The 22,429-nt window shown below is 28.6% G+C and overlaps 1 protein-coding gene across 1 annotated transcript in view; it reads right to left on the reverse strand.

Moving 5' to 3' along the window:
- LOC111635528 (transmembrane protein 33-like) overlaps nucleotides 1-22,429 on the reverse strand; it is a 64,803-nt gene that overhangs the window by 26,317 nt on the left and 16,057 nt on the right. Inside the window, exons 4-6 of the mRNA XM_023380517.1 lie at nucleotides 12,897-12,991; nucleotides 9,489-9,679; nucleotides 6,276-6,343 (exon numbers count right to left, since the gene is read on the reverse strand). Coding sequence (XP_023236285.1) covers nucleotides 6,276-6,343; nucleotides 9,489-9,679; nucleotides 12,897-12,991 — 354 coding nt within the window. The remainder of the gene's footprint in view (nucleotides 1-6,275; nucleotides 6,344-9,488; nucleotides 9,680-12,896; nucleotides 12,992-22,429) is intronic.

The following is a 22,429-nucleotide window of genomic DNA, read 5'->3' on the forward strand; positions in this document are numbered from 1 at the left end:
ATATGGATTATTCCCAAAAAATTATACGTATTTTGGAAATGTTGAGTCGAATTAGTCTAGAATCGATTAATTTTATGGAAGAAACCTTTCAAACAGCCGTAGTCCGTAAACTGAATACGTGCCGGGCTGTGATTGGCTGGACTCGTAGAAGCTGGATTCATAAAACTCAAACGTATCTACCGTGTTATGGAAAGGTCGACTGTATTTATTTTATAAAATAATTTTTAATAATATAAATGCTGTTGTTATATGTAGGATTTATTTTAAAGGTACTTCTGTAATTTTTAATATAAATATTGTTTTAACCACAAAATATATCATTTAAATATTTTCAATTTCATTTTAATTATATTTGATATTAGAATTTCAATGAACTTTCTAATAATATCATCATATTTTGGTCTATTATATTATTCCTTTAGTATAAAATATTTGAATAATGTTACTGAAATTGTCAAAGATAGATAAAAAACTAAAGGTAGGTGATGAATTGAACTGCATCCCTTTCAGAACCTATCTCAAAAACTACATAGACTATGTAATTGAAAATTTTGACATATTTATATGATGATAATTTAGAAAAAATTATCATCAATTATAATCTGTTTAGTTTGTGTACTTTTCTTGATTCTAAAAATCAGTGATGAGCAATCTTTTCTGGATGTGGGCTGCAGAAAATTTCATAGGCTGTTTTTGGTGGGCAGCATACTTTTATTATGGTGTTGCAAACTAAGCCTGCCAAGGATCAACATATTCAATAACCTCCAATACAGTAGGAACTAAAATAATATGCAAACTAGTAATATATAATTTATTCTTTTCACTGGTCTAGTTTGAATATTTTTTGTTATGAATATCAGCTTAATTAGCATTGCATAATGACCTAAAACAAACCAAAAAAAAAAAAAAAATTATTAAGTTAAAGCACTGGGGGCTGCATATTAAGAACTTGCTTATGGACCACATATGGCTTAGGGCTGCAGGTTGCTCATAGCTGCTTTAAATCAATACCTAAAATTAACAGACCATATTCAGAATCCACTAATGTCAGAATTACAACTTTACACAATAAAAACTAATCGATTATGTTTAGTTGTTTAATTTTCACTCATTACTATCTATACTGAGATAGGAAGGAAAGTGATCCTCTAACCATAAAACATATTATAAGAGTCAGTGCTCAAAATTTTAACAATTTCATTTGATTACTATTTAATATTTGAAAATAAAACAATTAAATCAGCATAAAAAGATTCCTTGAAAAAGTTTTTCAATAAATTGTTACTAAAGAATGAATGAACAAATATATGAGAATAAATCAGAATTTAAAAATTCAATACAATTATCCTAAACAATTCGAGACTGAGGTTGTTCGGATAATCAATTTTTCGGATAACTGATTATGTACAAAAAATATATTAACCTATCCCATGTTTCAACATGGGATGGGTTAATATATTTTTTGTACATATATTAATATATTTTTTGTACATATAGGTTAATATATTTTAATTAACCTATCCCATGTTTCAACATGGGATAGGTTAATTAAATTCGTTCAAATCCTGGTGTGTCCTTAAGTACCCTCTCATGGTCAGGCCAGTGCTGCCAGCTAAAACACACACACCAACAAAAATAATATTGGAGTAGCTCAAGATATAGCCAAATATTGCAGTGCTACAGCACTAGTGGAAATTTAAATTTGCCAACTGGAACACTTTCGGTTGATCAATATTTGGATAATCGATGCTCTATTGTATTTATTTATAAATATTTATTTGTAAAATATATGTCACAAACAAAATCCTATTTTCTGATCATCATTTTTATTTTCACTTGCTTTTGGTAATCTAAAAAGAAGTCCTTATATATTTGAAGATAAAATTTGAAATTTGGATTTCTCAACCAAGTGATTAAGGTGTTAACCTAATGCTTTGAGGGATCCAAGAATCAGGATGGGTTGAAAAACCCAGAAATTTTTTGGGGTGGTCTGTCCCTGATATGTTGAGCCCCATTCCTTTCCACCCAGCAGCCCCATTGTTGGTCCAGTCAAACTCTTGATGGGATGATAAAAAGATCTTCCTTAGTGTCTACAGAGCAAAAAGAGTAAAAAAAAAAACAACCCAAATTTTTGCTCTCTCATAAGTGAGTTATGAGTTATCTTTTTATCTAAAGATTTTATTGAAACTTTGAAAAGAGGTTAACCAGATTACATCAAATCAGAACCTTAAGATAGGTAACACATAGATTGAAGAATATATAGCTAGATTTTGGAATAGAATGTGTACCACTTATTATTGTAGTTAAATATAGAATAAATGTATATGAAGTCTTGTTAATATGTATTTTCTTAGCACAATGTTGCTATTGAGAACATATTACACAGGAACACTTTCAGAGGAAAAGGTTGTTTTATTGGTGTGAACGGATATGCATTTCGGGTTTAACGCCCCTCTTCAGTTCTGCGATAGTGACAGTTAAACCAACATGACTTGTAAGAAGATATACACGTAGCTCCTTTTCCCTTTTTCAACTACGTGTATATCTTCTTACAAGTCATGTTGGTTTAACTGTCACTATCTCAGGACTGAAGAGGGGCATTAAGCCCAAAATGCATATTCATTCACATCAATAAAACAACCTTTTCCTCTGAAAGTGTTCCTATGTAATATGTTCTCAATAGCAACATTGTGCTAAGAAAATACATATAATAGAGAACAACAAGCAACCAAGTCTTGTTAATATATTTCTAAGTTTAAATAGTTCTTTCACAATCATAGAAACACTCATCAAATTCAACTAAATTGTCTAGCCACTTCACTTTATAATAATATGCTATTATATCAATACATTGATATTTAACAGCACATTTACAGTAAGTTAAAAGAAAAATCTTAATATAACATAATATAAAACACATTTTTCATAACATTATATCAATAATAAGCTGAATTATTAATCTCTATCAAAAGAGGATTAAATTTTATTTAAAATGGAATCTATCTCCAAACCAGTTAATCAGTACATACAGATATTTTCATCTATCTTCATTCTTAATTTTAAAAAGCAATCTTTCAAAACTAAATAACTCAAATTTAAACAGACTACGTTTAAAAAATTCAATATTAAAACATATACTGCCATAATTGTAAGGACATACTATCATCATTTGCATATTATATCAATAAATTAAATAATGCAAATTTTTTTTATTAATTTTTTTTAATAAATTTTATATAATTTTTTTTTCCAAAATGTCATTCTCTCATCTGCAATATTTTAAAATAAAATAACAAATTTCTAAATTGCTTTTTATTTTTAATTATCATGTGCACTGTCTATTGTTTAATTATATTATCATTTAGATTCAGAAATCATCATAATCAAATTTACGACAATTTATAAAATACAAATAATAAGTGGAAATACAAAAATTTTCATTATACTTTTTTTACATATTTTTTGTGCAAACTATATGTTTAAAAGGCAATTTGAAAGACTGAAGTTATGTGATAGAGTGGGTTATATACTGATTTAAAAATGCAATTAGAAATGTGTGCCTATGAATCACCATCTGTTTCATAGGAATTGAGTATAAATGGTAAAGCAAGTTATGCAAAGGTTGTATTTTTTATTCTAGCAATTTCTAACAAACAAAAATATGGTACTTCTTTTGTAAGTATCCAAGAGCAAAATAAAAAAAATTCAAAAATGTTATAAATTGAAAATAATAATCAAATATACAAATTTCTATAAAAATTTTACATCTTTAACATTTCTTAACAAATTATTTCGGAAAAAATGTATTAACTAACTAACTCAGGTAACACAGGCACCATAATATATAGTATTTAAGACAAAACTGTTTAGTTCAGGGAGCTAAATATTTTTATCAGTAGAAATATTTTTAATCTTTCAAATTATCAGCTTTTATAGCTATGTCTTGCAAGATTGCAACAAGATTGAAATATAAAATATGGCTTACAATAGAAAGAGCCTGAACTAAACAGTTTTGTTGTACACTGTATATCATTATGCTTAAAATTTTAATAAAGTAGTGAAATACTTGTCTTTGACATAACTGAAAACTATGTAAATACATCTAATGAAAATTTCAGTTTAAAACTAAAGACATTCATAATTTTACATAAAAACTAAATTTCTTAATAAAAATTAAATTTTTATTAAAGAAATTTTAATCTTAAAATTAAAAACTAAATTTATTATTATGAATTATACATTAAAGGATACAAGTCATTGGGTATACATAGAGAAAAATAAGAGAATAAAAGAGATAGTGGCAACTATCCTCTAATAGCAACTGAGCAAAGAATTCTCTTGTAAAGCTGAATCTCACATTGTGCAAGCGTTGATGGAGACGCAGGGCACTTGTGGCAGCATTACTCATCAAAGCTTTGTAATAATAATTATAAGGATTAATTCTGAAATATAATAAAAACAACTCATTAATTCATAAGAAAATATATATCAATTCATGAGATTATTTAATATATAAGTAAAAAATTCAAAATAAAATTATGCAGCGATTTGATATACTGTACAGTTGAACCTCATTTATATATTTTTCAAGAAAACAGAAAAATATCATGTAAATGAGAAAAACATACAATTGAAACTATTTTTGAATTGCTTTCACAGTGAATATAATTTTCGCAAAAGTATTAAATTAACACTGCATAACTGAATTTGTGTGTAATTCTTAAAAAAGAAGTTTTAATTTATTATATGTATAACACATCTGAACAATGTCTAAAAAGAAAAGTAGAACAGTATGAATTTAAAAAATTTCACTTTTTAAAAAATTAAGCAAGTTTTGCTCATTTCTTGTTTTTTTCAATAGATTTGTCACACTGATACAGTATGTGACAATAGTTCATTTTCTTTCCATTAAAACTCCAATCACATTAAAGAATGAAAGTCATTCTAAAAGCTAGCTCACATTGACAGCAAATAGTTAAAATAAATGAGAAACTGTAAAACAATTTTTATTTGCTTAGCAAAATTGGTCCACACTACAAAATATGAAAAGTGAAAATTTTCAATATGTTGTACTGGCAGAGTGATTTATTAAACTGGATAACTTGTAAAAAACAATGTCACATTACATATTATTTGTTTTGCTTTTTGTATCTGTTGATGATTCTCTGTCAGTGAGGACTAAGTTGAAGTGAATATATAAATTTGCTTTTTCATTTTTTTTTTACTTTCCCTTTACCTTTTCTCTGTTATATTTAACAGATAAAAAGTATGGTGATTGATCCCCTACAAGATTTTTTCCATTTTTGGACTCAGGAGACTATGAAACATCGAGAAATTCAAAAAAAGCTGAGGGTTTTTCTGTATATGGATGTTAATGTGTGAGGCAGAATTTTGTTCACCCTCTTTGAAGCTTAATAACTCCTGTGCTTTTTGTTGAAAATTTCTGAAATATTGCAGAGAGGTTTGTGTATTATGGGCATTGATGCTATTAAATTTTGGCGGTGAAAGGTAGAGGGATGGATAGATATAGTAGATCATATATCATATCTCAAGTAGGGTCAGACTTAAATGAAGATTTTACTAGTTATTAGTATTTACAATTTTTTTTTAAAAAATNAATTGTTTAAATATTTTATCTAATTTCAAGTTGGTATCAATATCTTTACAAATAAAATCTATTAACATTCAATTCTATCTTTATGGAATGAGTTCAATAAAAAATTAATTTTTTTGTATAATGGAAATAGAAACATTTTCTTAGTAAAATATCAAAATAAAAATTCAAGCTTATTCCAAATTCTGTGTTAGCTTATAATTTATATCATCAGAAATGTACTTCAAGTCCTATCTTTCTTGTATAAGAATGTGTTTTGTACAGTTTTACTGTTTATAAATATTTTTCCTGATTAGTTTATTATAATTTTAGGCAATATGTAATAAAATTTTAAACATTCAAAAATGTAAATTTCATAATTACTCATATTAACAGAAGCAGCATATGTTTAAGCACTCAAATAAAATTTAAAAACTTAAATCAGCAAGTCAAAAATTAAAGTTTCTTAAAATTCATCATAAAAGTTAAGAAGTCAAAGCATTTAATAACTGTTTTCAAAGCTTCATTATCAGATAATATTAAGTACTTTGCAATAATACAAATACAAACAATACAAATACTTTAGTATTCAATCTCAATGTTTTAGTAAACACCAATAAATGAAATTATTTTAAAATTCATTAATCAATAACATAATAGTAGAATAGTCAATATTTCTTACATTCAGCAATGTCAAAGAATAACTTGAACAATGTAGCACAGCAAAAAGAAATATTGGTAACAAAACCACTGCATCATCATTAAGGCAAACAAAACTATTAAATTATTATTATTATTACTATTGAAAAATAGTTTTAAAACAAATATTTAAAAAAATGAAAGTTATAAATAACTTAGATTATTTCATGACTATTCAAAAACTTTAATTTAACCATTATATTATCATCATTAAATCTGAAAACCTTTTAAAATATATAATTAATTAAACATTTGAAAAGATTAATTTAAAGCATATAAAAAAAAAAGTATTATTTTTAGCTTTAAACTGAACTTCATTTTAAACTGTTTATGGCTAAATTCTCTACATCCTAAAAAGAAATTTAATTTATAATAATGATTGCATTTCTAGTATATTTACTTTACTTTCCTTTAATTTTTAAAATAGTTTATTATACATATTATATATATANTTTAATTAACCTATCCCATGTTTCAACATGGGATAGGTTAATTAAATTCGTTCAAATCCTGGTGTGTCCTTAAGTACCCTCTCATGGTCAGGCCAGTGCTGCCAGCTAAAACACACACACCAACAAAAATAATATTGAAGTAGCTCAAGATATAGCCAAATATTGCAGTGCTACAGCACTAGTGGAAATTTAAATTTGCCAACTGGAACACTTTCGGTTGATCAATATTTGGATAATCGATGCTCTATTGTATTTATTTATAAATATTTATTTGTAAAATATATGTCACAAACAAAATCCTATTTTCTGATCATCATTTTTATTTTCACTTGCTTTTGGTAATCTAAAAAGAAGTCCTTATATATTTGAAGATAAAATTTGAAATTTGGATTTCTCAACCAAGTGATTAAGGTGTTAACCTAATGCTTTGAGGGATCCAAGAATCAGGATGGGTTAAAAAACCCAGAAATTTTTTGGGGTGGTCTGTCCCTGATATGTTGAGCCCCATTCCTTTCCACCCAGCAGCCCCATTGTTGGTCCAGTCAAACTCTTGATGGGATGATAAAAAGATCTTCCTTAGTGTCTACAGAGCAAAAAGAGTAAAAAAAAAAACAACCCAAATTTTTGCTCTCTCATAAGCGAGTTATGAGTTATCTTTTTATCTAAAGATTTTATTGAAACTTTGAAAAGAGGTTAACCAGATTACATCAAATCAGAACCTTAAGATAGGTAACACATAGATTGAAGAATATATAGCTAGATTTTGGAATAGAATGTGTACCACTTATTATTGTAGTTAAATATAGAATAAATGTATATGAAGTCTTGTTAATATGTATTTTCTTAGCACAATGTTGCTATTGAGAACATATTACACAGGAACACTTTCAGAGGAAAAGGTTGTTTTATTGGTGTGAACGGATATGCATTTCGGGTTTAACGCCCCTCTTCAGTTCTGCGATAGTGACAGTTAAACCAACATGACTTGTAAGAAGATATACACGTAGCTCCTTTTCCCTTTTTCAACTACGTGTATATCTTCTTACAAGTCATGTTGGTTTAACTGTCACTATCTCAGGACTGAAGAGGGGCATTAAGCCCAAAATGCATATTCATTCACATCAATAAAACAACCTTTTCCTCTGAAAGTGTTCCTATGTAATATGTTCTCAATAGCAACATTGTGCTAAGAAAATACATATAATAGAGAACAACAAGCAACCAAGTCTTGTTAATATATTTCTAAGTTTAAATAGTTCTTTCACAATCATAGAAACACTCATCAAATTCAACTAAATTGTCTAGCCACTTCACTTTATAATAATATGCTATTATATCAATACATTGATATTTAACAGCACATTTACAGTAAGTTAAAAGAAAAATCTTAATATAACATAATATAAAACACATTTTTCATAACATTATATCAATAATAAGCTGAATTATTAATCTCTATCAAAAGAGGATTAAATTTTATTTAAAATGGAATCTATCTCCAAACCAGTTAATCAGTACATACAGATATTTTCATCTATCTTCATTCTTAATTTTAAAAAGCAATCTTTCAAAACTAAATAACTCAAATTTAAACAGACTACGTTTAAAAAATTCAATATTAAAACATATACTGCCATAATTGTAAGGACATACTATCATCATTTGCATATTATATCAATAAATTAAATAATGCAAATTTTTTTTATTAATTTTTTTTAATAAATTTTATATAATTTTTTTTTCCAAAATGTCATTCTCTCATCTGCAATATTTTAAAATAAAATAACAAATTTCTAAATTGCTTTTTATTTTTAATTATCATGTGCACTGTCTATTGTTTAATTATATTATCATTTAGATTCAGAAATCATCATAATCAAATTTACGACAATTTATAAAATACAAATAATAAGTGGAAATACAAAAATTTTCATTATACTTTTTTTACATATTTTTTGTGCAAACTATATGTTTAAAAGGCAATTTGAAAGACTGAAGTTATGTGATAGAGTGGGTTATATACTGATTTAAAAATGCAATTAGAAATGTGTGCCTATGAATCACCATCTGTTTCATAGGAATTGAGTATAAATGGTAAAGCAAGTTATGCAAAGGTTGTATTTTTTATTCTAGCAATTTCTAACAAACAAAAATATGGTACTTCTTTTGTAAGTATCCAAGAGCAAAATAAAAAAAATTCAAAAATGTTATAAATTGAAAATAATAATCAAATATACAAATTTCTATAAAAATTTTACATCTTTAACATTTCTTAACAAATTATTTCGGAAAAAATGTATTAACTAACTAACTCAGGTAACACAGGCACCATAATATATAGTATTTAAGACAAAACTGTTTAGTTCAGGGAGCTAAATATTTTTATCAGTAGAAATATTTTTAATCTTTCAAATTATCAGCTTTTATAGCTATGTCTTGCAAGATTGCAACAAGATTGAAATATAAAATATGGCTTACAATAGAAAGAGCCTGAACTAAACAGTTTTGTTGTACACTGTATATCATTATGCTTAAAATTTTAATAAAGTAGTGAAATACTTGTCTTTGACATAACTGAAAACTATGTAAATACATCTAATGAAAATTTCAGTTTAAAACTAAAGACATTCATAATTTTACATAAAAACTAAATTTCTTAATAAAAATTAAATTTTTATTAAAGAAATTTTAATCTTAAAATTAAAAACTAAATTTATTATTATGAATTATACATTAAAGGATACAAGTCATTGGGTATACATAGAGAAAAATAAGAGAATAAAAGAGATAGTGGCAACTATCCTCTAATAGCAACTGAGCAAAGAATTCTCTTGTAAAGCTGAATCTCACATTGTGCAAGCGTTGATGGAGACGCAGGGCACTTGTGGCAGCATTACTCATCAAAGCTTTGTAATAATAATTATAAGGATTAATTCTGAAATATAATAAAAACAACTCATTAATTCATAAGAAAATATATATCAATTCATGAGATTATTTAATATATAAGTAAAAAATTCAAAATAAAATTATGCAGCGATTTGATATACTGTACAGTTGAACCTCATTTATATATTTTTCAAGAAAACAGAAAAATATCATGTAAATGAGAAAAACATACAATTGAAACTATTTTTGAATTGCTTTCACAGTGAATATAATTTTCGCAAAAGTATTAAATTAACACTGCATAACTGAATTTGTGTGTAATTCTTAAAAAAGAAGTTTTAATTTATTATATGTATAACACATCTGAACAATGTCTAAAAAGAAAAGTAGAACAGTATGAATTTAAAAAATTTCACTTTTTAAAAAATTAAGCAAGTTTTGCTCATTTCTTGTTTTTTTCAATAGATTTGTCACACTGATACAGTATGTGACAATAGTTCATTTTCTTTCCATTAAAACTCCAATCACATTAAAGAATGAAAGTCATTCTAAAAGCTAGCTCACATTGACAGCAAATAGTTAAAATAAATGAGAAACTGTAAAACAATTTTTATTTGCTTAGCAAAATTGGTCCACACTACAAAATATGAAAAGTGAAAATTTTCAATATGTTGTACTGGCAGAGTGATTTATTAAACTGGATAACTTGTAAAAAACAATGTCACATTACATATTATTTGTTTTGCTTTTTGTATCTGTTGATGATTCTCTGTCAGTGAGGACTAAGTTGAAGTGAATATATAAATTTGCTTTTTCATTTTTTTTTTACTTTCCCTTTACCTTTTCTCTGTTATATTTAACAGATAAAAAGTATGGTGATTGATCCCCTACAAGATTTTTTCCATTTTTGGACTCAGGAGACTATGAAACATCGAGAAATTCAAAAAAAGCTGAGGGTTTTTCTGTATATGGATGTTAATGTGTGAGGCAGAATTTTGTTCACCCTCTTTGAAGCTTAATAACTCCTGTGCTTTTTGTTGAAAATTTCTGAAATATTGCAGAGAGGTTTGTGTATTATGGGCATTGATGCTATTAAATTTTGGCGGTGAAAGGTAGAGGGATGGATAGATATAGTAGATCATATATCATATCTCAAGTAGGGTCAGACTTAAATGAAGATTTTACTAGTTATTAGTATTTACAATTTTTTTTTATAAAATCCATTCTTACCCTCAAAATTAAACTTTTTGCCATTCTATAATAATTAAAAATATAAAAAGTTTTTAAAATAAAATATCATAACAGATGGCACCACATGCAGTTTTAAATGTTGCCAAGAAAGTTAAGCAACTCTTTGCTGAATTTTCTTTAATTACTTAAAATTTTTCCATGTCAAAGTGAATAATGCATAAACAAGAAAAGTGCTATAAACTATCAAAAAATATGTAATGCAAATGTAAAGTTGTATAAGAGCCGCTGCAAAACTACGAGAAGCAGGAGGTAGCGTACACTTGTTTGTACTCCAAAGCCCCGCCTTTTTTCCCCACAAGGCTACGAGCCATTTTGCTAGGTAAGCCACTCAGGCATGAAGCAGCCGCAAACTACACAACGGTTGCTTACATAAAAGTGCTGCATCATGGGAGATTAGCGACTAGTGTTGCCACCAGGCTGGTTATTAAATTCATGGTCCAGATTAATTACAAGTGATGTTGATTCCATGTTCAGAAGCTAAAAGCTCTCTTAATTATGTTAGTGTGGAATCCCTCTTGTTCTTTTTGTAGTAGTCGGCATAACTTGGATTCCACAGATGTGGATTGCTATAGAACAAAGATTTTATTATAATCTATATTTGTAATCAGTCAGTTTTCGTTCCGAACTTGGAAACAGCATGGGAAAAACATGCCTACTATAACTAGTTGGGCTTAACTAGCCAAAAATATTTATGTACAACGTTTATACTATTTTCTTTTCAATACTGAATGTATTAATCATGTAATTTACTTACATAGATAAAATTCTATTATTTGTTTTTCGACACTTGACATGTTCATGCCGTCATCAAGTTTCCCCGCTCTCTCTTGCTAGCGCGACTTCTCTATCTGTCGAATTCTGTCAACAGTGAGCATATGTTCGCAGATCAATGTACTAGCAAAGGAAAAACCACGTGGCCACAAAGAAAGGGACAGAGCCTTTGATGTCATCAGATGTGCTAGCGTTTTGCTCTCACAAAGCACTAGATTGTGGCAGCTCTAAATGAAGAACATATAACTGAAATGTTTTATAATAGAAAGTATCCTTCAGAATATTTCATGTATAATTGTGAAAAATGTATAATTGAGAAACATTGTGTTTGACTATATTTTGTTAATTTAATTCATTTTTATCTACAAATTTTTCTAATTCTTTACTTTATTATTATTACCAGGATTTTATACACTTAATTTCAGCATTATCAATAGACAATGTTGAAGATTAAATGTATAAAATTCTGATTACACATATAATAAAAGTTGGATAGAATGTTTGTCTATCAAACTTCTATAATAAAACTTAATTAAATTACTAGTATTTTATTGATCTAATGAACAGCAATTTCTGCAATTTATATAAATTTCTTTGATGCATTTATAAAATTTTAAATTCTTACTTAATAAAATACCTAAAACAAGATTTATTATCAATATTACACTATCAAGATAAACTTTTTAAAATGAACTATTTATATAAACTTTTTTATAAAATAGGAAATTGTCTGTTTTTATAAATTTCTAATAAGAAAGCAGTAAAATCCATATTATTTAAAAAAATATTATGATTCAAATTCAATTCAACATATATAGTACATTCAAACTTGTACAATTAAATCAAAATTTTCAATTTAAATTTTTTTTTTTTTTTACTGTGCTCTTGCTAAAGGTTAAATAATAATATTCATCATAACTAAAAAAGTTAGATTTCCAAAATATGTGTTAGATATACTTTTCTTGCTTTACATTATTATAGTGTTAAAATAATATATATGAAAATTTTAGTATTAAATTAATATCAGAAAATGAAATTTATCTAGAACACTTATTCAAAAACTAAATATGGCACTGTGATTACAATTACATCATGTGTAATGTTTTAAATGTGGATTAATAAATAACTTTTGTTTATATTAATTCATATTATAAATTCTTTGCAATTTTTGTTTAAATATTTTTTATTAAAAACGTTTCATTTGAAATTTCAAATATACTTTAATCATAATAGCTACTTACCCAAACAAAGGAATCATATACAATACTGTGAACATTATAGATCCCATTCGAATCATCCATAACAATGTATTTATTTTTTCAGCTAGCAGAAACTCCTGTTAAAAAAAACCATTTAATAAGTATTTAAATCAAGATTAATTTAATTTAAATATATAAACATTAATAATTATTAACACCTGGAATTAAATAACTCTATTCAAAAGAAGAAAAAAAAATAAGCAACATCTTTTTTGTTTTTCATCAATAATATTTATAGATAAGATAAAAAAGTACTGGTAATATAAGTAAAAGATAGATTGCAAAAGGAAAAAAAAAAAAAAAAAAACAGTAGATGAAAGATACCATTAAATAGAAGACATTAAGAATTTATAACCAGATTAAAGAAATGGAATTAGCTCGGGATTTCTTCAAAGAGATACACTTCATAATATAAAGAGTAAAAATAAAATTGCATATGCAGATGAGCAAGCAGCTAAAGAATTTCTTCCAAAACTAACCAAAATTATTGAACATGATGGATACACTTCTGATCAAGTTTGGAATGCAAATGGAAGTGGTCGTTTTTTTTTTGGAAAAAAAAAATGCCAAGTAAAAAGCTTATGTAATAGAATCACAAAAAACCATTAGTGATTTTGAAGTAGCCAGGAATCATGTGACCTTTCTATTTTGCAGCAATGCCTTGAGAGATTGTATGCTAAAAGTGTTGCTCATCAGTTGATGCCTAAAACTGCAGTCAATGAAACATGTAAATTTGAATAGCTTGCCAACTTATTGAATAGCAAAGAAAAAAAGCCTGGATGAAACAAAGTTTTACTGAATGGTTCAATACATGTGTACAAAAGTTAAATGCTATATAAAGAAAAAATATCTCAAATTTAAATTTCTATTGATTGTAGACAATGCACTTGGCCATCTGGTTTTGGATCATCCAAATCTGCAACTTTGTTTTCTGTCACTTAATATGACTTCATTGGTAAAACCACTAGATTAGGGTATAATAACATTTAAAATGTACTAAGTAAAGCAAATATTCCAATACATTTTGAATAAACTAGATGACTATATAACACTAACAGTCATTGACATGTAGAAAAAAATTTTCTATTGTGGACTGTATCAAACATATAGGATTGGTATTATCAGAATTAAGATCCATCAACATTGAATGCATGTTGAAAGGTTTTTGACCAGAATGTGTTAAAAACAAAAATCTTGTGCTTCCAAATAAGACTGAACATTCTAATATCACTATGGCCCATGCAGATGGTAAAGAAGAATTTTCTGATTCATCATTGTAGATGAATTGCTGGTAGAAAAAGCTCTTAGTAATTTTATGTCTGAATTTATTTCAAACATTAAATTTTTATGTATTTTATTACATAAAGTCTGTATATATCAATATATTTTCTTTATATATAAAAAAAATAATATGTCATTCTGTTTTTTTTTCAAACTCTGATGGTCCATAAAAAAAAAAGACAAGTGTAAATAACAAAATGAATTTATTACCAAAAGTTAGGTACATACATGGTTACTTTTCAACATAATCACTGTGAAGATTGAGGAATTTGTCATATCTCTGGATGAGCTTTTCCATCCCCCTTGTCATAGAATGTTGCCGCCACTGAATTGAGATGGCCTTAACAACGTTTTGAATTAGTTATTTGTCGAAACCGTGTCTTCTTTTTCTTGTTTCTTCTAATTCTATGTCACGACTTGGTGCATTTATCGACACTTGGCACAATACATACATTTTAATTCATACAGAAACGCGTTTCGGGCTTCCGCCCCTCTTCAGTCTGTTACATCGATAGTATACGGTATCAGTCTGGGATTTTCCGTACTTCCCGCTCCCTTCCCCTCTCATCTTCTCCTGACTTGACGGCCTCCCCCGCATGCCTCGTAATTTGTAACTTCACCCCTCTCCGAGTGTTGCGTACAGCCTCGCCTGCGACTGTATAAATGCACCAAGTCGTGACATAGAATTAGAAGAAACGTTTTGAATATCGTCATTAGTTCATTAGTCTCAAATCTCTGCCCTGCTAGCCATGTTTTCAGTTCATGAAAGAGATGAAAGTCTTCGCACATTAAAAAGTTTTAAGCTGGGTGGAAGTCTTCACCACCTTTAAACACCCAGCGTATACCCAATTTACCGCCGAGCAAGTTCCACCTCTTTCCTGAACAGGAAAAGTGGCTAGAAGGGCAGAGGTTTGAAACTAACGAACTAATGATCTTCAAAACAACATTAGGGCCTATCTCAAGTTATTGGCAGCAACATTCTATGAAAAGGGGATGGAAAAGCTCATCCAGAGAATATGACAAATTCCTCAATCTTCACGGTGATTATGTCAAAAAATAACCATGTTTGTATCTAACTTTTGGTAATAAATTCATTTTGTTATTTACACTTGTCTTTTTTTTTTATGGACCATCAGAGTTTGAAAAAAAAAAAAAACAGAATGACATATTATTTTCTTTATATATAAAGAAAATATATTGATATATACAGACTTTATGTAATAAAATACATAAAAATTTAATGTTTGAAATAAATTCAGACATAAAATTTTTACATTTGCTCTTTGCAGCAGAATTGTTAATACTTTGGAATTTGCTGTACTGATAACAACTGACTGATAACATTAAGCAGGGTTAGTAAATAAGATTATAATGCATGAAAATTTTGGTTTATTGACTCTGACATTACAATACAAAATCTGAAAATTGTTTGAAACGAAGTTTCTTATAAAAGGACACCCTTTGGCACCTGGATGGCTGAGTGGTGAAGGTCTTATCACCTTCACCACTCAGCCATTAATCTATCACTTTTGGGGACCTGGGATTGAATCCAGACAGATTGAAAAACCCCAGAAATTTATCATGGGTGGTCTGTTTCAGATGTGCCAGGTCCCATTCAAGCTTAATCCATAATGGGCTTCATAAACAGCCCCTCTTATTGCCCACATGTCAGAAAAAGTAAAAAAACTCTCGGCACCTTATGATTATGAACCCTTGGCCCCTAAAAAAAACATTAAAACAATTAAAAACTGTTAATAATTCATTCAAGATATACAGTAACTAAAATAAAAGATGCACACCAGATATTTTCAAAAGTTTTGATAAAATTTAATTGAATATATTTATTCTTTATATTTAAATAACATCTAAAAATAATATTTATTATTAACGTATTACAGTATTTCTTTTCATTAAAGTGTCAATACAGATGATAATTTATTAACCATAGAAAGGGCAAAAACAATTATAAGCAGCTAGCCATTTTTAAGCGTAGAGAGTTTAAAAGAGTTATAAAAATATGAAATTAATCAATCTACTAGCCCAATGTTAATGTACTTTGAAATGATCAATGAATTTCATTCATGTATAATTTAAATTTAAAATCTGGTTTAATTGTTAACAGTTAAATGATTTGTAACCAATTTTCTTGAATTCCCACACATTTAACATTGGAAATTATGCTTTTGACTGGCTGACAAATTTTATATAAAAAAAATTCAAAATTAATCTTTTAGAGATTTAAATATTTTTTTGTGATTAGATTAAAAAAAAAAGTTGCTTTTCATATTGTAAGTATATTTAGCAATAGGTTGTTCACAATTTTTTTTTATTTAGTTGATCTGTAAACACACACATGAACAATATAGCCACCTCTGAAATGCAGATTCATTACCTAATCAGGCTTACAAGGTCTGTTCAAAAAGTATCGGACCTTTGGTTGGCAAAAATAAATTTATTGACTTTGAGGAACAAAACCCTAATCTTCAAAGTAGTCTCCTTGGTAATGTATACACTTCTCCCAGCGTTTCTGCCATTGCTGGAAACACTGCTGGAACGCATCTTTTGGAATGGTTATCAGCCGGTCCGTCGCATTTCGCACGATGTCTTCTCTCGACTAAATTTGGGTTCCTTTTAGCGGCATTTTCAGCTTGAGAAATAGCCAAAGGTCACACGGAGCCATGTGGAGAGAATACGGAGCGTGACGAACCACAGGAGTATTGTGTTTGGCGACGAAAGCCCGAATCAGATGCGCAGAATGGGCGGATGCGTTATCACGATGGAGCTGCCAAGTTTTGATCGACCACAGATCCCATCGTTTGCATCGCACTGTATCGGAAAGACGACGAAGGACCTCCTGGTAGTACTCCTTTGCGATGGTTTGGCCTTGTGGTGCGTACTCACGACACACCACCCCACGAGAGTCGAAAAAACTGTCAACATGACCTTTGATATTGCTGCGGACCTGCCGCGCTTTTTTTGGCCTCGAGGATCGTCCCCGAAAGCCTGCTGAATCTTGCGAATGGTTTACACTCGGGTATCGCCAAGGTTTTTGGCAAAATTTGATGTAATATCGCTGCTCACGTTGTTCAGTCATTTTCCAGCTTAGTGAAATCCGACGAGAGCGCACTACATGACCTCACTCATACGCCGATTGCCAACGACTGACGCTTTCTGCAGGCGGGAAAAAATTCAGGGCTGTGCATGACTGTCCCCTCCACAACTCCACCGAAGGAGGCCTCTCTCGCATCATTGGTTTACGCGGAAAAAAATAAGGTCTCCCCTCCACAACTCCACCGAAGGAGGCCTCTCTCGCATCATTGGTTTACGCGGAAAAAAATAAGGTCTGATACTTTTTGAACAGACCTTGTATACTATACATGAAGAATGTAGTTTCCATTTATGCTATTTTTTTTCAGATGGTCCCTTTAAAAACACAGAATTTAGTGTTCATGTTTTGTGTGAGTCACTTAGATACAGTGCTTGATGTAAAATTATCTAAGTTGTTGCTTTTAGGACAGTGGGTGTGAACCCACTGTTCTAAAAGCAACAATTGATGATCATAATTTGATCATAAACACTTTATCATAATTTTACTACCAAAGGAAAAATTATGTTCTGTCAAGTTTGTTTTAAACAGGTAATATTTAGAATTACTTTTGTTGGGTGAACCAAAGTACAATGATACCTTGTACTTCAAGTGCTCCAGAGTTCAAATGAAAAATTCAACAGAAATTCATCTCTGAGTTTGAGATGTGTGCACAGTGAAAAAATGTGCTCAAAGCATAAACACAATCTGCTGTATGTCCAAATCATCTATCTCTCACTGTCATGCTATGCTAGTATGTTTTCAGTGCTTTTTTTGTTTTATTTTTGATGTGTTTGGTTATATATACTGTATTGTGTTATTTGTCAATTTTTAACAATTTCTTCTTGCAATTTTTCTTTGTAAACAGATTTTGGATGCCCCCATACATTTTGTAGCCTTTAATTCAAAATTTCCCAAACAGAACTTTCTAAGCCACATTTGACATGTTTGAAATCTAGGAGTACCTTCCCCATACACATTACAATTGTTTTTACTGTTTGTATGGTGTTAAATCCTATTCAAAAATTATAAAACAAAATATGTCTGGTATGCTTTTTATCCAAAGACATTACAATTTGATTTTATTCAAACAAGTTGTGAAGTATAGAATTTAAAGTAATACTCTAAACAAAGGATAAAATCTCACATATCTATAATATGTTAAATTTCACAACTGTTTAATTAAATCACACATTTATGCTAAGATGTGGGAGTCCACCTGGAATTTGCATATAACAGACCTTCAACACTCTCCAAGTGAAAACTGATGAATTCAAGTATGTTGCTGAAGCTATTGCTTATCAAAAATCAGTTAATCAGTTTTACCAGCATCTTGTAATGTAGAGAGGAGTTCTCATTTAAAAAGTATTTCAGGAGATAAGAGAACTTTTCCACAGAGTAATTTGGAAAAAGTGCATGTAGTTTATCACAATCACATTGTAATGCAAAAATGATTTTGAAAAACATACAGTAAAATAAATATAGATTTTTTAGAGTAAATTGCCCTATTTTTATTATTTTTAAAATTAAACAATGTAACAAAAATTTTATGAATGAAAATGTAAAACAAATTACTATTGTTTACACAAATTTGTATATATAAATTATAGTATATTATGCTTTGAATCAGTTTGATTAACATTGAGGTTTTTTTAATAGCCTATTTTCAGTATTAGTGTCTCTTGATTTAACTATTTTGAACTTTTAATGCCTATTTATATGATTTTTAGTGTCCAGATTCCTAGTCTTAATTATTAGTCAAGATTCACAATTATGTCTACCTAACACCTCACATTTTATTCCTGAAAAAAAGTTAAGTGTTTCTTTAATATTCATAAATGTTGGAGTTTAAGTATTTAACAAACAGCATTTGCAAACTATCATTTTAAGTTTAATTTCCAACTGTTTTCACATTAATTTTAATTTTCAAATTTTAACATTAGTGGTATGTGATGTTATTTAAAAAAATCATGGATGGTAAACTGGTGCAGTAAACAAATTATAGCATTTTACTGAAATTTTTTGATAGTAGTACATCAGATATGTGGAATCATCTTAAGACCAAGCATATTTTACTGCTAAGTCAAAAAAGACAAGTAAATAAAAATGATATTGTAATAATGACACTGCTTTCACTGGCTGTTCAAAACTAGTTTTGAAAACAAATTTCCAGTTTTTGCTGAAGTTATTGCTTATCAAAAATCAGTTTTACCAGAAACCTATTTAATTGTCAGTATTATATAAAACTATTATTAGTAATTTTAATTCAAACTGTTAAATTAAATGTTAAAATGTTTGTCTGGTTAATTGCAAATGCATGTAAATATTGCTGAATATCACAAAATGCTCACATAATAGTCAAAAATGTTTTCCTTAAATAATTTATAGAAAACAATTTAAATGTTATTTAATAATTAGCTTATTTGTTATGTTTTCTAATAAAGTTACTCACAAAACTGGTTTATGAATCAATATAATACTTTTTTATTAGAAAATGATATATAGAATATATATACAGGGTGCATAGGAAAGTCCCTTTATCCGGAAAATTCTTGCGAATGGAGAGAGCTACAGCTATGCAATTGAGGTAACATTATAGTAAAGTGACTATGCCCAACCTAATGCAAACGACAGCAGCACCCCTAGTGGCAAAATTTAGAAGATAGACAGTGCAAATCGAAAACGAAAACAGATAGAGCAAACTTTCCAATTAGAAACTTTTAAAGCATCAATTAATTAGTACAAAACAACATGTGGTTCACACGGGTAAGATAAATTGCCACCTGTATACCCAAAAATGTCCAAAAGCGATGCATGCCATTTTGTGTAAACGTTTGAAAGGAATAGCCATAGGTATGAAGAAATACGCACAATTTATTGCATAAAAAACATACTTACTTCAATACAGTTTGATAACATCACGTAAAAAAACAACAGAAAAGCAAACTGTCACACAGTGATAACAAGTTAATGTCAAGTATGTTCGAAAAGTTCGCTATGTTATGAAACTGTATTGATGTAAGTACGTATTTTATGCAATAAATTGTGCATATTTCTTCATACCTATGGCTATTCCTTTCAAATATTTACACAAAATAGCGTGCATCGTTTTCAGACATTTTTGGGTATACAGGCGACAATTTATCTTATCCGTGTGAAACACATATTGTTTCGTACTAAGTAATCGATGCTCTAAAACTTTCTAATTGAAAAGTTTGCTCTATCTGTTTTAGTTTTCAATTTGCACTGCCTATCTTCCAAATTTCGCCACTAGGAGCGCTGCTGTCGTTTGCATTAGGTTGGGCGTAATCACTTTACTATACCGTTACCTCAATTGCATGGCTGTAGCTCTCTCTGTTCGCAAGAATTTTTCAGTTAAAGGGACTTTCCTATGCACCCTGTATACGAAAAATTACCAATTACCTTTTTACTTTATTATTTAACTGATAAAGATCATTAAAGACAATCGAAAACGTTTTTACAATATTAAATTATTTGCTGGAATATTTAAAAAGGTGATAATTTTGCTTAATACCAATACATCACACTATATAATATTATAAATGTGAATATCATTTTATGTACAATACATTATGATGAAATAAATTTCTCATTCTTCAAGTATTTTTGTTATGTTTAATTACAACTTCAGAAAGACTGAAATAGTTTACATATTAAAAGCTTTTAAATAGCCAGTTTAAAATCAATATAGCATAACAAACTTTCAAATCTTCACTCAAATTATCATTGAGATACAAAAATATTAAAACTATTAATAACTACACCAATATAAAAAAAAAATTAACCAAATAAAATTGTGTTTGTCTGATTTAAAACATAAATTTATTTATTGTAATATTTTAGAAAACTTTTCAAAAAGAAACAAACACATAATTAATTTTTCTTAATTACTGTATTTTTTCTTTTTTATTAATTCTCACTCTGTTTATTCAGATCATAGTAACAGATACTCTAATAACTTTTATATAATTTGAAAAAGGTCAGATTGACCTTTTTCAAATGACCTTTTTACTTTAAAAAGGTCATTCTGCCAATATATCTAAATTTCTTATACAGTATCATTTTGCAAGGTCATGTCTATACATTCACTATTTGCCAAATGCTGAGCAAACATTTAGTGAATACTGAGTAGTGTAGATTGTTTACTCACAATGAATGATCAGTATTCACGATTTCCTGACTCCTGTTGGTAAATTGTGCAGAATCAAAGGAGATGAATATTTGCTTCCATGCCTTTGTGATGTCCATCCACATATTTGTGCTCACATTAGTGTATTATCTTGTTTTAGGTCATCAGCATTGCTATTTTAGTCTTTTTTAAACTAGATCTAGTCTTCTAGTTTTGAAATTATTTTTTTTTAGTCTTTGTTTGCAATAGTTTTATTGTGTTGTTTTTTAAAAAAGTCCCTTCTTTTTCACATTGATATTTTTCTGCTTTGAAGAAGTGATACTATCCACCAACATCATTTTTAAGCTTATTTTTCATTAACAGATATGAACTACTCATATCTATAAAAAAAGAAGCACAAGAGAATTGTCCATTTTCTTGATCTTGGACAAAAAAATCCATTGTTCCACAACAAACTGATGCTTGGCAAATAACTGCATGTGCAGGGGATGAGCCGCACAGAGCCAAAATTTCCACTTGTTAATATTTTTATTAAAGTGGCAATAAAAATATAACACTGGCAACAGCAAGTGGTAATAAAATCCTAGTCTGCTTGTTTTGACATTCAGCATAAAATTGAATCACAAATCATACTTCAGGAAAAATAGCAAAATGTCAAGCTTTGTACAATGGGAGTCCTGTGCTACACATAGCAAATTCGGGAAGAAAAGTAAAAAGTGATGTTGAGAAGCAAAAGTAGTTTTATGCAATGCTGCCTAGCGTTTCCAGATTGGGATTTTTTTATCTATCAACAGAAATTTTGGAGAATGTTTTGGAATGACTTTTTTTCACTTTGATCTTTTTTCATTAGATTAAAACAAAAATTTTGACATGACAGAACCTGAGAAATACTGTTTAAACATTGTGATCAAATGTGTTGTTCAGAATTATTCATTAAAGAAATTCCTATGCGAATTCCTATTGCTAGAAAGGGGAGGGCCAGATGTTTAGGTCTCCGAT

The sequence above is a fragment of the Centruroides sculpturatus genome, unplaced genomic scaffold (genome assembly GCF_000671375.1).
Source record: "Centruroides sculpturatus isolate CEXI.00-Female unplaced genomic scaffold, Cexi_2.0 scaffold1041, whole genome shotgun sequence".
Taxonomy (NCBI): Eukaryota; Metazoa; Arthropoda; class Arachnida; order Scorpiones; family Buthidae; genus Centruroides; species Centruroides sculpturatus.